Source organism: Ahaetulla prasina, chromosome 2 (genome assembly GCF_028640845.1).
Source record: "Ahaetulla prasina isolate Xishuangbanna chromosome 2, ASM2864084v1, whole genome shotgun sequence".
NCBI lineage: Eukaryota > Metazoa > Chordata > Lepidosauria > Squamata > Colubridae > Ahaetulla > Ahaetulla prasina.
In genome coordinates, this window is record NC_080540.1 from 187,006,100 (window position 1) to 187,024,200 (window position 18,101).

At 45.2% G+C, this 18,101-nt stretch overlaps 1 protein-coding gene across 1 annotated transcript; it reads left to right on the forward strand.

The window, feature by feature from the left end:
- Window positions 1-14,452: 14,452 nt before the first annotated feature.
- LOC131190014 (uncharacterized protein K02A2.6-like) lies at window positions 14,453-17,057 on the forward strand (the record flags this gene model as incomplete). The annotated part of the gene is made up of 1 exon (XM_058166806.1): window positions 14,453-17,057. A coding segment is annotated over one exon (1,146 nt), but the record flags the coding sequence as incomplete, so codon positions are not given.
- Window positions 17,058-18,101: the final 1,044 nt, after the last annotated feature.

The following is an 18,101-nucleotide window of genomic DNA, read 5'->3' on the forward strand; positions in this document are numbered from 1 at the left end:
TCAGGATAAAATAATTCCAGTTGCTTAGGAACCCATACATCCTGTTTATTGACCCATTCAGCCTGAGTTAAAGGGAAATGTTTCCAAGCCACTAGATACTGCACTTTAAAGGTAAAGTTAAAGGTTCCCCTCACACATACGTGCTGGTTGTTGCTGACTCTAGGGGGCAGTGCTCATCTCCGTTTCAAAGCCGAAGAGCCAGCGCTATCTGAAGACGTCTCCATGGTCATGTGGCCGGCATGACTCAATGCCAAAGGTGCACGGAACGCTGTTACCTTCCCACCAAAGGTGGTCCCTATTTTTTCTACTTGCATTTTTACATGCTTTCGAAACTACTAGGTTGGCAGAAGCTGGGACAAGTAACGGGAGCTCACCCCGTTACATGGCAGCACTAGGGATTCGAACTGCTGAGTTGCCGACCTTTTGATTGACAAGCTCAACGTCCTAGCCCCTGAGCCACCTGAGCCCTTTGCACTTTACCCTTATGCTTTTTAGAGTCCAAGATTTCTTTGACTTCAAAATGTTGCTCCCCTTCTATGAGTATTGGAACAGGAGGAGAGGGATGTTCTGGACAGAGGGAGGAAGTATGTTCAGGTTTCAGTAAGCTCACATGAAATATTGGGTGGATTCTCTGCAAAGTCTTTGGTAATTCTAATTGTACTGTGACCGGGTTCACTACTCGTACAATGGGGAAAGGTCCCACATACATAGGGCCAATGTTTTTAGATTTTTGGGTAGTTTGTAAGTACTTAGTAGATAGGAACACTTTATCTCCTACTTGGTAGTCCCTAGCTCGAGTTCTTTTCTTATCAGCATGTTTCTTGTGAGAGCGGTATGCTTCATCTAAGGCCTTGCATGTCACCTCCCAAGTACTTTGTACTTGTTCGACCCAATCAGCTAATGAAGGTATTGGTGGTTTCTCTCCAGATAGCTCTGGGATTGGTACAAAGTCCTGCCCAGAGGCAATCTTGAAGGTGTGAATCTGGTACTGCTATGGATAGAATTGTTATAAGAGACCTCTGCGAAAGGCAGTAAGTCCACCCAGTTGTCTTGTTGATAATTTATGTAACACCTGAGGTACTGTTCCAACACCAAATTGGTTCTTTCACAAGCCCCATTAGTTTGAGGATGATGGGTGGAGCTTAATCCTTGGGTGGAGCCTAATAACTTCAGGAACTCCTTCCAGAAATGGGAGGTGAACCCCTCGGTCAGAGATTATTTGCTCAGGGGCTCCGTGTAGCCTATACACATGTTATTTATTTTATTTTATTTATTTTATTAAATTTTTATGTTGGACAGTTTAGCTAAGGTTTTGCCTGAGGGAATTTTGGGACATGGTATGAAGTGTACTTGTTTGGAGAACAAGTCAGTGACCACCCAAATCACTGTATTTCCCCCACTCTCGGACAATTCAACAATGAAATCCATGGATATTTCCCTCCAAGGAGCTCCTGGTCTGGCCACACTCTGAAGTAGCCCTGGGGGCTTCCCCGGAGGTTTCTTTGCTGCTGCACATACAGGGCAGCTCGCTACATAGGCTTCTATGTCTTTCTTTAAAGCCGGCCACCAAAATTGTCTTTTCAGTAGATGCAATGTTTTTACAAATCCAAAATGTCCAGCCACTTTAGTGTCATGACACTGTTGTAAAATCATCCCCCTCAAACTGGCAGGGACATACAGTTTTGCACCCACCCAGGCGAGACCATCCTGAATGGTGCACTTATTTGAGTGGGCTAAAAACCAAACATCAGTTTTTAGTGCTTCTTTTAATAGTTCAGTTAAATTGCCAGGTATGGGCGAGTTTGGTTTTGTTTGACTTCGGGTGACCACTGGGGCCGCCAGCTGATTTGCAGGAACAATGGGACGAATCACCTCCGTTCAAGAACTATTGTATTGAGGTAGTCTTGAAAGAACATCGGCAAAAAGTTTTTTCCTCCCAGGAGGTAACGCAACGAGAAATTAAAACGGTTAAAGTGTTGAGCCCAGCGGCCTTGCTTTGGTGACAGCTTTCTGGGCATTTTTAAAGCATTTAAACTTTTGTGATCAGTCCATACCTCAAAAGGGTGCTTGGCCCGGACTTCCGGTTGGCTCTGCTGTGTCGAAGACAGTCCTATGGATTGTCTGCCTCGGGATCACATTTAGAACTGTTTGGACAGCGCAAACAGCTGTCTGATGGTTTGAATTCCTTCCCCTTGGGAGAAGAGGGGAAGGAGAGCAGCCAGGCGTGGGTAGAGCTCCCTTAGAACTCCAGGAATAAAGCCTGGGGCTCGAAAGGTGACAGCTCCCCAGAAGCTTGACAAGCTCCGGATCCGAAGCGCTTCTGCATATGCAGAACAAGATGCCGTATCCATCTCTGTGCTTAATACTTGTTTCAAGATGATTCCAATGCAGATGGAGCGAAAACAGGAGTTCTGGCAATTGTAACAGCAAGTATCAAATTGTAATTTTGTTTCTACAAAGTTTCCTTCAGAATCAACGTAAGAAGAATAAAGATGGCGCTTTCACTGTAGCAGGGCGTGAAAGTGAAAGTTAACTGCTCGTTAAAGCTGTTATTGCTCTCAATGTCTCTGCGCTGCTGGATTTATATTGAACTGAAACTTTAAAATCACAAAGACTTGCTAAATCCACCTATTGTGTTGTTAACTTTGGAATATATAAGTATTTTTAAAGAGATGGCTTCTAAGCAATTAAAGCCTGGAGTTACTGAAAGCAGAGGAGGCTCTCCAGCTCGTACACCTACTCCACAAGTAATAAATGTGGAAGCTTTACAGAATCTCTCAAAGAATTTTTAAAAGATTCTGTAAATCAAGCTTTTAAATTGCAAACTACTGTAATAGAAGAAAAATTTAAAGGAATATCAGAGGAGATGATAATTCATAATAAAGAAATAAGAGAAGACACAATATCAGCATTCCAAGGCATGATAAATAAAATAACTCAGTTATTTGAAAGGGTGGAAGAAATTAATCAATGCAATTTACATTTGGAAAATAAAATGGAAGAGGATCAAAATAAGGTGGAGAGGGCAGATGAAGAAGTGACTGTGTTACAATACAGGTTAATGGAATTTGTCCTGAGAGTGAGGGGATTGAAAGAGGATAAACAAGAGAATTGAAAGAATTTTTTTCAGAGGTTTTGGCACAATTGATTGGGGTGCAACCAGTAGAGATTTTATATCAAATTGACAAAATTTAACGTGTTAATTTGAGAGTTGCTAGACAGAGGCAATTACCAAGAGACATTGTGATTTACTTTACAAACAGGAGGGTTAGGAACGAGATCCTACAAGCAGTTTACAAAGAAAAAATTCAAATAGCAGGACAAGAGTTACTATTTCTAAAAGATATTCCTCCTAAAATGTTAAGAAACAGAAAAGAGTTTGCTTTCCTGGTGAATGAGCTTAGAAACCGACAGCTGCAATATAGATGGGAGGTTTAGTTTAGTTTTAGTTTTATTAAATTTTTATACCGCCCTTCTCCCGAAGGACTCAGGGTGGTGTACAGCCAAAAAATAAAAAATATAAAAAAATATACAATTAAAACAACAGTTTAAAACCGAGCAAATTAGAAAAAAATGGCCAGTATTAAAAATTTAAAATTTAAAATTCCAAACCCTAAAATGATGATAAAACCCCAGTTAAAATTTAAAAATATTAGGCCAGTCCCGCTTGAATAAATAAGTGTGTTTTCAGCTCATGGCGAAAGGTCCGAAGATCAGGCACTTGACGTAATCCAGGGGGAAGTTCGTTCCAGAGCGTAGGAGCTCCCACCGAGAAGGCCCTGCCCCTGGAGGCGGACGGCACCCTGAGAAGACCTTCTCTGTGTGAGCGTACGGGTCGGTGGGAGGCATAAGGTAACAAGGAAGGGGCGCAACTGGTGGACCAAGTGTACTTGGTAAAAAGCCCTCCTGGAGACGGCCGCCAAATGATCGTCAAACGACAGCCGCCCATCCAGGAGGACGCCCAAGTTGTGCACCCTTTCCATTGGGGCCAATAACTCGCCCCCGACAGCCAGCCGCGGCTGCAGCTGGCTGTACCGAGGTGCCGGCATCCACAGCCACTCCGTCTTGCAGGGATTGAGCTTGAGTCTGTTTCTCCCCATCCAGACCCGTACGGCTTCCAGACACCAGGACAGCACTTCGACAGCTTCGTTGGGGTGATCCGGGGTGGAAAAGTACAGCTGTGTATCATCAGCGTACAGATGGTAACTCACCCCGAAACCACTGATGACCTCACCCAATGGCTTCATGTAGATGTTGAACAGGAGAAGCAAGAGAATCGACCCCTGCGGCACCCCACAAGTGAGGCGCCTCGCGGTCGATCTCTGCCCCCTGTCAACACCATCTGCGACCAGTCGGAGAGATAGGAGGAGAACCACCGATAAACGGTGCCTCCCACTCCTAAACCCCCCAACCGGTGCAGCAAGATACCATGGTAGATGGTATCAAACGCCGCTGAGAGATCTAATAGGACCAGGGCAGAGGAACAACCCCTATCCCTGGCCCTCCAGAGGTCATCCACCAACGTGACCAAAGCTGTCTCTGTGCTATGACCGGGCTGGAAACCGGACTGGAACGGGTCTAGATAGACAGCTTCATCCAGGTACTGGGGAAGCTGCCATGCAACCACACTCTCTGCAACCTTCGCCACAAAGCGAAGGTTGGAGACTGGACGGTAATTACCCAAAATAGCTGGATCCAGGGAAGGCTTCTTGAGGAGGGGTCTCACCACCGCCTCTTTCAAGGCGGCGGGGAAAACCCCTTCCATCAAAGAAGCATTTATAATTCCCTGGAGCCAGCCTCGTGTCACCTCCTGAGTAGCCAGTACTAACCAGGAGGGACACGGGTCCAGTAAACATGTGGTTGCATGTAACCTCCCCAGGAACCTGTCCACGCTCTCGAGAGTCACAGAATCAAACTCATCCCAAATAACCTCAACAAGACGAGGCTCCGTCATCCCGATTGGATCATCGCAATTTTGGTCCAGACTATTCCGGAGCTGAACGATTTTATCGTATAGATAACCGTTAAACTCCTCGGCACGTCCCTGCAAGGGGTCATCCCGTCCCTCCTGACAAAGGAGGGAACGGACCACCCGAAACAGAGTGGCCGGGCGGTTATCTGCCGATGCAATGAGGGTGGAAACGTAAGAACATTTCGCCTCCCTCATTGCCACTAGATAGGTCTTAGTAAAAGACTTCACTAGTGTCCGATCAGCCTCAGAACGACTGGACCTCCAGGTGCTCTCTAGGTGTCTTCTCCGGCATTTCATCTCCCTAAGCTCCTCGGAGAACCAAGGAGCCAATTGAGATCTACGCCGGGTCAGAGGCCGCAAAGGCACGACACGGTCCAAAGCCCCAGCCGTGGCCCGTTCCCAGGCCGCGACTAGTTCTTCAGTTGTGCCGTGGGCAAGATCCTCAGGGAACGGCCCAAGCTCCGTCTGGAACCTCTCAGGGTCCATCAGGCGCCTGGGACGGAACCAACGCATTGGCTCCGTCTCCCTGCGATGGTGAGCGGCGGTCCGAAAGTCCAGGCGAAGGAGAAAATGATCTGACCCTGACACTGGTTCTGTCACTAAATCTCCTGCTTCCAGATCATTAAATCACTGTCCAGAGATAAAAATCATGTCTAGTGTGCCTCCCCCGGTGTGTGTGGGGCCATCAATTACTTGAATCAGGTCCAAGGCCGTCATGGAAGCCTGGAACTCCTGAACCACCGTTAATGACAAGCCGGCCGATGGCAAGTTGAAATCCCCCATGACTAAAAGTCTGGGAATCTCAACCGCCACCCCGGCAAGCACCTCTAGTAGCTCAGGCAGGGCTGTAGTCACGCAGCAAGGAGCCAGGTACGCGATCAACAAGCCCATCTGATTCCTATGGCCCCACTTCACAAGGAGGGATTCACAACCAGCTATCTGAGGCACAGTGGACTCCCTCGGTTCTAGACTTTCTTTAATCACAACCGCCATCCCCCCATCCCTACCTTGGGCCCTCGGCTGATGGAATGCACGGAAACCTGGAGGGCACAGTTCAATCAGGGGTACACCCCCCTCTGTGCCCAACCAGGTCTCTGTAATGCCCATAAAGTCCGCGGACTCCCTCTGAATAAGGTCACAGATCAAGGGAGCCTTATTAGCCACCATTAGGTTCCAACTGGAATATCATTAATTTATGCAGGAGTACGATATCACCTTAATAAAGTCTGGAAGGCAAGAGATTTTTACACTAATGTTTTAAAGGCGGGAAGTCCACTGTCCCCAGATGCTAGGAGGAGAAGAGAAAGAGAGATAGAAAAAAAGCATGAGAAGGAAGGATAGCAGTTACAATCACAAGTTGAAATTGTAATTACTGAAGAAGATTTACTGCAATCACTGGTTGTCTCTCAAATTCCAGAATTAGAAAAAACAGGAGATGCAAAAGAGCAAAGATTGACCAGAGCAGATACTAAACGTAAGGAACAAGAAAAAATGCAACAATCTCAAAAATCTCAAGAAACTACTAGAACAGAAGCTGTGGGAGGGGCTAGACCGAAGAGGAAGGATGATGAAGATTTTCAGTTGATGCTCCAAAAGCTTCAAGGTGCCAAGAATGGCAACTAGATTGGCAACTAGATCCTAACTTGGAATGTCAATGGGCTAAATTCAGCACAAAAAAGAAAAAAGATATTCCATTATTTGAAACAATTTAAAAATGATGTAATTTGCCTGCAGGAAACACATATCAGAATATCAGACCCAAAATATCTGATAAATTCAAGATTAGGTGAACATTTTGTTGCATCTGCTCCAGAGAAAAAGAATGGTATAGTTATATACCTGAAGAAACAATTAACAGCCAAATTAATTGAAGCAGATACTCAAGGAAGATATATTGCTATTGAACTTTTAAAAGATGGAAAGAAAATACTTTTAATTGGATTATATGCACCTAATCAACAGCAAGAAAATTTTTATAAATCTTTGCATGTCAAATTAATACAGTGGAATTATAACTCGTTTGTATTAATGAGGGATTGGAATGGAGTACTTGATACTCGAAAAGACAAAAAAAATATCTCCCAAACTATTTCAAGTCGTGCGAAATTACCTAAAGCTTTTTTTGATATGATGGAAGATCTGGAGTTGAGAGACATTTGGTGAGAACGGAATGTTGAGGGAAAAGATTTTACCTTCTTTTCTGATAGACACCAATCTTTTTCTAGGATTGATTTTATACTAATCTCTACTGATTTTCTTTCCAGGGTTAAGAAGGTGAAGATATGTTCAAGAACTTTGTCTGATCATAGTATGGGTGGAATTTGACCAGGAAAAAGGGGTTAGGAGATCATGGAGGTTAAATGAAAATTTGTTTAGATATGAAGAAAATGTAAAGGAATGTCAAAGACAAATGAAGGAGTTTTTTTTAATGAATACGAATAAGGGTACACCGATTGAAATGGTTTGAGATGCCAGTAAAACATATATGAGGGGAATTTTAATATATATGAAAAATAAACATAGATTTAAACAGCAGCAGAAGCGTAGGAACTTAGAAGAGGAAATTAAAAAGAAAGAGCAATTACTTATACTTAATCCAGAAGATAAAAAAGCTAAAGAAACAATTAACATATTACGGGGAGAGTTCAATATGTTGATGGCAGATCAAGTAGCAACGGACTTACAGTATGCCAAGCATAATACATTTTGTAACGCAAATAAACCAGGCAGGTGGCTAGCATATTCAATAAGGAAAAAACAGAAATCTTGTACTATTGGAAAGAATATAAAGGTAAAGAAGTATACCAACAGAATATGATTAAAAAAGCTTTTTTAGAATTTTACACAAAATTATATGCTAGTGATACAATTCAAGGTATAGAAATAGATAAATATTTGCAGGAAGAAAATATTTCTGAACTCACATTAGAACAAAGGGAAGTATTGAATCAGTTAATAACCTCAGAAGAAATTCTCTTAGCAATCAAACAATTAAAAATAGGTAAAGCCCCAGGAACAGACGGATTAACTGCTGTTTATTATAAAAATTTTACAATTTGAAATGGTGGATCCACTTAAAGAGTTATTTAATGAAGTTCAACGTGGAGGAGAAGTACCTCCTTCTTGGAGAACGGCTTTTATCTCATTGATACCAAAGAAAGATCAAGACAGTACTAAACCAGAAAATTATAGGCCAATATCACTTTTGAATACCAATTACAAGATTTTTGCTAAAATATTAGCAAACAGATTAATGTTGGTTCTGCAACAAAAGATTCATAACGATCAATCAGGATTTATAAAAGGGAGACAAATGAGAAATAATGTAAGACAAATTGTGAATTTATTGGAATATTTGGAGAGAAACAACCAGGTCCCAGCAGCGCTTTTTTTCTTGGATGCAGAGAAGGCAATTGATCGATTGAATTGGCAATTTTTATTTAAAATAATAGAAAAAATGCAGTTTGGGGAATGTTTTATACAAACAATTAGGGCAATATATCAGCTTCCAACAGCTCAAATAATAGTTAACGGTAGTTTGACAGAAGTTTTTAGAATTGAAAAAAGGACAAGGCAGGGATGCCCTTTATCACCATTATTGTTTATTTTAACATTAGAACCATTATTAAACAAATACGAGGCTCAGATAAAATAAAAGGAATCAAAATTAGACATCAGGATTATAGATTAAGGGCATTTGCAGATGACCTGGTTGTTACTCTATCTTAGCCAGCACAATGGTTACATATTTGATAGATATAATTAATCAATATGGTAAGGTATCTGGATTTAAAGTAAATCAACAAAAGACAAAAATAATAACTAAAAATATGACTAATCATCAAAAAGAAGAGCTAGAGAGAATAACGGGATTTGAAATAGTCAAAAAGGTTAAATAGTTATATTGCAGCTTCAAATGTGAAATTATATAAAATAATTATGAAGTATTATGGCCAATAGTTTATAAGGAAATGGAGAATTGGAAAAAGTTGCAGTTATCCTTACTGGGAAGACTAGCAGTGATAAAAATGAATGTTTTGCCTAGGTTTTTATTTCTGTTTCAAACAATACCAATACTTAAAAAATATGCAAATTTGAAGGAATGGCAGAATGGAATTAATAGATTTATATGGATGGGTAAAAGACCTAGAGTAAAACTGAAAATAATACAAGATACACGTGAAAAAGGGGGTCTAAAATGGCTAACTTAAGGTTATATTATGAAGCAGCTGCCTTATCATTAATTAGCGATTGATTTAATTTAACAGAAGAAAGAATATTGAACACAGAGGGTTATGGTTTGTTATATGGATGGCATCTAATTTAGTTTATGACAAAAAGGATAGAGCTTTTAAAGCACATATATTCAGAAATGCTTTGCTGCGGGTGTGGAAAAAATATCAACATAAATTAAATTACAAAATACCTATATGGGCTAGTCCTAGGCATACAATAGAAAATATAACTATAGAACAAAAGCAGGAGGTGATTACTTATAAAGAGTTTTTATTTATGGAAAAGAGTAAATTGCAATTGAAATCTTTAAATACAATGAAAAAGGAAGGGATAATTCATACTTGGTTTCAGTATGGAAAGCTCCAAGCTAGATAGAAAGAAGACCAGAAAATTGGTATTATGCAAAGTGAAGAAAATTTGGTAAAACAGATTAGAGATCAAGGCCAATTGCATATTAAAAGGTTGTATAATGCATTGTTAGAAATAGATTCAGAAACAGAATTAGTTAAGGATTGTATGATAAAATGGGCACAAAATATACAGGAACCAGTAATGATGGAAACGGGAAAAAATTTGGGTTAGAAATGTCAAATTTACACAAGCTCAAAATTTAAGAGAAACTTTTTATAAAATGTTTTACAGATGGCATTTAGACCCTAAGAAATTAGCAAGTATGTACCCGAACTTGCAAGCTAAATGTTGGAGATGTGACTGTGAAGATGCTACTTATTACCATATATGGTGGACTTGTAAAAAAATCAAATCATTTTGGATAAGGATATGGTGGGTTATGCAAAATGTTTTGACAAAGAAGATAAAATTTACTCCACAATTGTTTTTATTGGGTATAACTATAGATTGTACGGTAATAGAGACTAAACTGATCTTAAATTTAATATCAGCAGCCAGACTATTGGTAGCGCAGTACTGGAAGAAGGAACATCTGCCTACGATTGATGAATGGATATTAAAAGTTGCTAACCAGGCAGAAATGGCAAAAATCTCAGCATATTTGAAAGACTGTTCACAAGAGAAATACACAGTGGAATGGAGAAGATGGATTGACTATATTCAAAATAAATATCAGACTAAGAAATATCAAATAGCTTTTGAATGAACAAAGTGTAATGGAAATTAAGGCTCTATGGAGGGATGAGAGTTTATGGACAGTTAGCATTAATTTAGTTTATGATTGTTAGAAGTTTACTACACCCTATATTTTGCTCTGGGAAGTCTCAGGGGGTGGGGGGGGGCTGAGGGGGGAGGGGGGAGGTAGGGGGAGGGGGGAAGGAGGGGGTTATTTGTTAAAACCTTGTAAAACTTTTTCAATAATAAAAAAAAGGGTGCTTGGCCCCTTCCAAAAACTGTCTCGACATTAAGAGAGCCCAGTGAATAGCAAAAGCCTCCTTCTCCAAGATGGCCCATCGTCTTTCAGTGTCTGACAATTTCTGAGAGGTATATGCGCAGGGTTGCAGTTTCCCTTCGGCATTGGCTTGATGTAAGACCACTTCGACGGCCACATTACTGGCGTCCGCCTGAACGACAAATAGGGCCTCAGTGTCTGGGTGTTTAAGGACCAGTTCAGCAGCAAACAGGCATTTCAGCTTTTCAAAAGCTGCCTGACATTCCATAGTTCATTCGAGAGGCCAGGACGGTTTTGGTTTCATCTCCCACTTTGTTTTCAGAAGGTTTGTAATCGGTAAGGCAATCTTTGCGAACGATGGGATGAATTGTCGGTAGAAATTAGCAAAACCCAGGAAACTCTGTAACTATTTGCAGGTACAGTCCAGTACCGCCCGGACTTTCTCTGGTCCATTTCTAATCCATCTAGCGATATGCGGTACCCCAAATAGTCAATTCTGTTATGGTGGAAATCACATTTGGATAGCTTAGCATACAGTTCAGCGGTCCTAAGTTTTTTCAGGACCACTCTCACTAGTTTCATGTGTTCGTCCATAATCTCGGTGTAAATAAGAATTTCATCTAGATAGACTAGAACCCCTTTGAACAGGTGCTCATGGAGTACTTTGTTGATTAGCTGCATGAAAACTGCGGATGTAATGTATCTTTAAGAGTTTTGGAGGGAAAACTGAGCGTGAAAAAGCACGTTGCTGATTGGTTGAAGCCTCCGGCTAAACTGTATATAAAGAGAGGTTTCTCCCAGCACGGGCTGCTGGGTTCACCATATAGTAAAGAGCTGTTGTCACTATCCTGGTCTCCTGCCTCGTTATTGCCCGGATCTAACACTGGCGACGAAGGTGGGATCTCGGGGCTAGGAGCGCCAGGAAAAAAGCTGAAGTCACCAGGAAGACGCGAACCCAGCAAACAAGGGGCGGAAAGCAGCGATGTCCAGCTACACACCGCCAGCGCCATTCGACCCAGCTAAGGAAAAATGGGGGTCATACATGGCTCGTTTCGAGTGTTTCCTCGAGGCGAACGAACTCCAAGGAGTCTCAGACAACAGGAAGCGAGCGTATTTCCTGAGCCACTGCGGTCCCGAGGTTTTCGACACCGCAGAATCGTTGGCGGAGCCAACGCCGGTACAATCGGTGCCGTGGCAGACTCTACAGACCATATTGAAAGCCCATTATGCACCAACGCCGTCCAAGTACGTGCAACGGTACGAATTCAGGGAGCGTAGGCAGCAAGAGGGCGAGTCCATCAGCGTATACATGGCAGCCCTGAGGAAAGCCACGAACCATTGCGAGTTCCGAGACTTGGAAGAGGCATTACTGGAGCAACTCATTCGTGGGGTCAGGGACATCCGTTTGCGACGGAGGCTGCTGTCTAAAAGCAACTTGACGCTGGCAAACGCCTTGGATGAAGCCAGGGCTCATGAGATGTCTACCCAAGCGGCGGAAACCCTACAAAAGCAGGTCGCACCAACGGCTGGAGCAAAATCAACCCCGGTCCACAACGAAGAGGTCCAGGCCGAGTCGGACGGTGAGGAAGAGGAAGGAGTCTTCCACACCGGGAGGCCGGAGAAAGAAGACCGGGGCGAATGCGCAAGTTGCGGAGGGCAACACCAACGACAATACTGCAAATTTAAGGATACGATTTGTCGGCGGTGCGAAAGGAAGGGGCACATAGCACAGGCCTGTCGAGCGCCCCAACCTTCCCGCCAAAAATTCAAACCGACCAATCAGAGCGCGGGAACGGCGAAGCGGCCCGTGATTGGTCAATTCAAAAAAGGCGCGAAGTTGAATCAGACTGTCGTGAGAGTGGGTCACGCATCAACACGCCTAGAAAAAAAGATCTTCACGAAAACACACATTGAGGGGGTGCCGTTCCGAATGGAAGTGGACACCGGCTCATCGATCACGATCATGTCCTGGGACACTCTCGTGAAAGCCTTACCCGCCATCGTGAAGCGCAAGCTGCAACCACAGAAATTAAAGGTACAAGACTACCAAGGGAATCGCATCCCTGTTCGAGGGGTAACGTCCGTCCACGTCGAGTATGGACAATACAAGAAAACTCTGCCCATCACCATAGTTGAGGGAACCCTGCCAAGTTTGTTGGGACTGGACTGGTTCCGAGCATTGGGCATGGGAGTGACTGGAATCTTCAGAAACGAAGTCGACCTCAAAGACACACTCATGAAGGAGTTTGAGGACGTTTTCAGGGACTGCCTGGGCAAGTACACGGGGACCCCTATCTCCTTTAACTTAGACCCACAAGTTGCCCCTATTCGGTTAAAGGCTAGGAGGGTCCCATTCGCCCTAAAGCCCAAGATTGACCGGGAACTGGACAAGCTAGTAAACCAGGGAATTCTAGTGCCAGTTGACCATGCAAAGTGGGAGACACCTATAGTCACCCCAGTCAAACCGGACGGCTCGGTCCGGATTTGCGCTGACTATAAGGCAACGCTTAACAAAGCATTGCAAAAGAGTGCTTACCCCGTTCCGGTGGTATAGCATTTACTACACTCATTGGGGCAAGGGCAGGTTTTTGCCAAGCTAGACTTGGCCCAAGCCTATCAACAGTTACCCGTAGATAGCAGCACAGCCGAAGCGCAGACAATTGTGACTCACAGGGGGGCTTTTAGGTGCACCCGGTTACAGTTTGGGGTTAGTGTGGCTCCAGGGTTATTTCAGAACCTAATGGAGCGGCTGTTGCAGGGACTACCGGGGGTGGTACCATACTTCGACGATGTATTGGTATCCGCTGAGAATCTAGAGGAATTAGGGGTAAGGCTGCGAAAAGTTTTGGGCATTTTCCGGTCTGCCGGTCTCAAAGTCAAACTGAACAAATGCCAGATCGGGGTTGAGTCTGTGGAATTCCTGGGCTACCGGATTGACAGGGAAGGGATTCACCCCACTGAAAGCAAGGTACGGGCCATCAGGAAGGCCCCGGTTCCAAAGAACAAAACGGAGTTACAGGCATTCTTAGGTCTGGTCAATTTCTACGCGGTCTTTTTAAGAAATAAGGCAACAATAGCCGAGCCGCTTCATAAATTACTAGCAAAGACGGCTGCATGGTCTTGGGGAAAGGCGGAAGCTAGGGCATTCGAAGGGGTAAAGAATCTCCTATCGAGTGATAGCCTCCTTATCCAATACAATGGCACGCTGCCATTAGTGTTAAGCTGCGATGCATCTCCCTATGGGGTGGGGGCTGTGCTCAGCCACAGGTTGCCAAATGGCAAAGAAGCCCCTATTGCATATTACTCCCGAACAATGTCATCAGCTGAAAGGAATTATAGCCAGCTAGATAGGGAAGCCTTGGCTATAGTCTCCAGGGTAAAGAAATTCCACGAATATGTATTTGATCGTGATTTCGAAATCATCACGGACCATAGACCCTTGCTGGGCATGTTGGCAGGCGACCGCCCAACGCCTGTGGCACTTTCGCCCAGACTGACCAGATGGACTATCTTCCTAGCGGCGTATTCTTACAAATTACTACACCGGCCAGGGAAGGAATTAGGGCATGCAGACGCCCTGAGCAGATGCCCGCTACCAGAGACTATCGAAGACCCCACTCCGGGGACACCAGTTCTGCTAATTGACTCTTTGGACTCTGGCCCAGTCACATCCAAAGAGGTGGCTCGGCTCAGACAAGGACATTACAATAAGGACTGTAATTGGTTGGGTACAAAGAGGTTGGCCCGCTGCGGGCGGCGCTTTTAGAGAATTTGTAAAAACGTGGGAACTCTCAGCTCAAGGGGGGTGCCTGCTATGGGGGGATCGAGTGGTGATCCCGGAGAAATTGAGGGAAAAGGTATTGGAGCTCCTTCACGAAGGCCACCCAGGGATCGTGAGAATGAAGGGTCTAGCGAGAAGCTATGTGTGGTGGCCCTTAATGGACAGGGAAATTGCTGAAAGGGTAGGGAAATGCCAGGCCTGCCAGGAGTCCAGACCGCTACCCCCAACGGCCCCGATTCGGGAATGGGAGAGACCCCAGGGCCCTTGGTCTAGGATCCATATCGATTTTGCCGGCCCCTTCCACGGCCAAACCTTTCTGATAGTAGTCGATGCCTACTCCAAATGGCTGGAAATCATTCTCATGAGATCCATGACAGCCGAGGCCGTGATTTCAGTCCTACGGCACCTATTTGTAACCCACGGGTTGCCCGACACTTTAGTCTCCGATAACGGCCCACAATTCACGGCAACCCAGTTTGAGGGGTACTTGGCAGAGGAGGGCATCCGGCATGTCCTCTCGGCGCCTTTCCACCCTGCGACGAACGGCCTTGCAGAACGTTTCGTTCGGAGCGCAAAGGAAGCGTTGTCCAGAATCAGGCCAGATGACTGGCAAACAAAGATCGATACTTTCCTAGCTGTCCAACACAGAACCCCCTGTGTAGCAACTGGCCGCAGCCCGGCAGAGCTATTAATGGGCCGGAAACTTAGGTGCCCACTAGATCGTTTAAACCCAAACTACACACCAGACGGTTACAAAGGGGCACACGGTAAAACAAGAGAGATGACAGTAGGCGACTTAGTGTGGGCACACAACTACAGCGAGGGCCCGACCTGGGTAAAAGGAAAAATCCTAGAGATAACAGGACCAAAATCATATCTAGTAGAGATAGCGGATGGCCGGGTATGGAAGCGCCACATAGACCAGATAAGGAAAAGAATAACCAGCAGGTTAGACTCAGACGAAACAGACCCTGACTACCCAATGTGTGAATCCACAGCTGACTCAAACCCGGGGCAAACGCGGGACTTATCTGAGTTCCAGGAGGTCCAGCGACACCAACAGGCTCCTCCTGAAGACAGCAGGGACGACTCTGCAAATAATCCAGGGCCGGATGGCCTAGAGGAGGAGCTGAGAGGAACAAACAGTCCCTCCGGTCAGCTCGACTCACTCCCAGAGAATGAATTGCGCAGGTCCGAAAGAGTCAGGAGACGCCCAGTCTACTTGCGTGATTACGTAGAAAAATAAGATGTTAATTTTATGTAAATATTGGTAAAGTGTTTTCTGGGAGGGAAGGAGTGTAATGTATCTTTAAGAGTTTTGGAGGGAAAACTGAGCGGGAAAAAGCACGTTGCTGATTGGTTGAAGCCTCCGGCTAAACTGTATATAAAGAGAGGTTTTTCCCAGCACGGGCTGCTGGGTTCACCATATAGTAAAGAGCTGTTGTCACTATCCTGGTCTCCTGCCTCGTTATTGCCCGGATCTAACAGCGGAGACCCCTTGTAATCCAAAAGGGAGCACTTGGAACTGGAAACAACCCAGGGGGCAGTTGAAAGCAGTTTTTCATTCGTCCCCTTCCTTAATACGCACCCTATAATAAGCCTCCCGCAAATCCAATTTTGTGAAAATCTTCCCTTTGGACAGATGGGCTAACATGTCTTTCATGAGTGGTAATGGATACACATTCTCCATGCATATGGCGTTCAAATTTTTATAATCCACCACCAGTTGAAAAAACCCATCTTTCTTTTCTCTAAACATCACAGGGGCGGCTACTTGCGGCCTAGCCGGTTGGATGAAGCCACGTTTTAGGTTTTTATCAATAAAGTTCCATAGCTCCTCCAGCTCCTGGGGGATCATGGGGTAGATTTTTGGCTTTGGAAGCTTGTGCACCCCGAGTCCAGAAGGGCTAGCATTTTCCCAAGGGCCCCAGTAGAAGGTGCTTGTAGTTCCACTGGGATGGTCAAGGGTCCCTGCCTTGGACTTACCAGGAGGTCCTTGTTGGAATCAGTTTTGGATTCGCTGTCATCGGTGCCGGTTGGAGTTCCCAGTTCCTCCTGTTTAGGGGGGCGAACTTTACTTCCACTCTTTTTAGGGTGACCTCGCGGCCCTTGGCGGGCAGTTTGACAGCTCTCTTCCCACCACCAGAGTTCAACTGGGATCCAAGCTTTGCGACACATTCAGCTGCTCAGTGATCATCTTTTCCACATCTGAAGCACATCTGAACTGGACTTTGGCTTCGAGCTGGTGGGTCCCCCAGTGCCTTGTAGGGCAAGGAAGGGGCCTTGCTCCAAGTGCACCACTGCGGATATGATCTCTAGCCAAATCAATCTCCACATCCACACCCAGCACATACCAGCCCTGCAGGTCGCGGGGGCCCCCATATGAGCGGCAATCCTTATAGACATCTTCATTGAGGCCATCTTTGTAGTTTTCCAGCAAAGCTACTTCTGACCACCCTCTCATGTAAGGCACTAGCTCGCGAAACTCCTGAGTATACTCTGCCACCTATCTCCGCCCCTGATGGATAGATTTCATCTGGATTCTGGCCCTCCGCTCTCCCGGCGGGTGTGGGGGGGCTTGAATCGTGCTCTGAGAGCTGCCATAAACTGGTCATAATTTCTTAGTAATGGGGAATTTTCATTGTGAAGGGTCACCTTCCAATCAGACGCTACCCCCTCAAAAGCTCTGGTCATGCATCTCACATGGGCTGCATCAGAAAGAAAATCCTCTCCCCAGTCTTGCATGTGGTTCCATACTTGAGTTAGGAAGTACCCCAGCCATATTTGGATCCCCTCCATATTTTCCAGGCAATGGAGGGATTTTGGGCTTCTTCTGCCTTCATGGCAATGCCTGCCCAGCAGGGGGGGCTGGCCCACAGTGGATGCTAGGGTCCCCGGGTCTGGGCTGCATCTTCCCAGGCTCCAGCTGTCTCTTCCAGACAAGTAGCAGCTTCAGCTCCCCCCTGGCCATGTTCATCTCTTCCCCTTCCAGAGAATCCCTAGGCAGGCAATTCATACCTTTCATGAGCTCTTCGACTCTCAGAGGCTTCTCTCAGTAGCTGTATCGCTTGGGCGATCAGGAGGTCTTCCTTCTGTTCTTCCTGCCAGGCAAGCGTCCCTCCTTGTCATCTGGTAGTTGCACACCAGTTGTCCCCTGGCTCCGGTAGCCTCCCCACTCCAAGTGACCATCTGGGCCTCTCCAACTTTTCTTCAAGCTGTAATTTAGCCAGCCACTCTGAAGCGTCCCAGCTGGGTTGTCTCTGAGGAAGAGTGGATCTAGGAGCTCCCATATCGTCCTGGTCACTGCCTTGGTCAGGCATCCTTTTCTCAGCCCCCATGGTGTGTCTCTGAGATGGCTGAAGACTTGAGAGCTTGCTTAATGTCAGGTATTTCAATACTCAAGAAAGAAAACCCCCAACTCCATTGTTTACTGAGTATGAACTGAAAGCAAACGAAATGAAAGCAAGCTCTAAGGTATTTGGTGCGGAATACACATATAAGAAATATGCCCCAAGCCCTCCTCCCTGTAGTCTGGTCAGTCTTGTCCAATCCACGCCCCCCCTAGGTGGCATGTGGAATGCATCTTCAGGTGATTTCATCCCTCTGGCATGCTTGGGCCGTTAACCTTGACTGTTATCAGCCCGCTTTCCAACTGCTGAACACATTTGAAGAAAACTCTCTAACACTCCTCCCCCACCCCGTTACCATGACAGCCGTAGCAAGCAAAGAAGTAAATGCATAAATCAGGA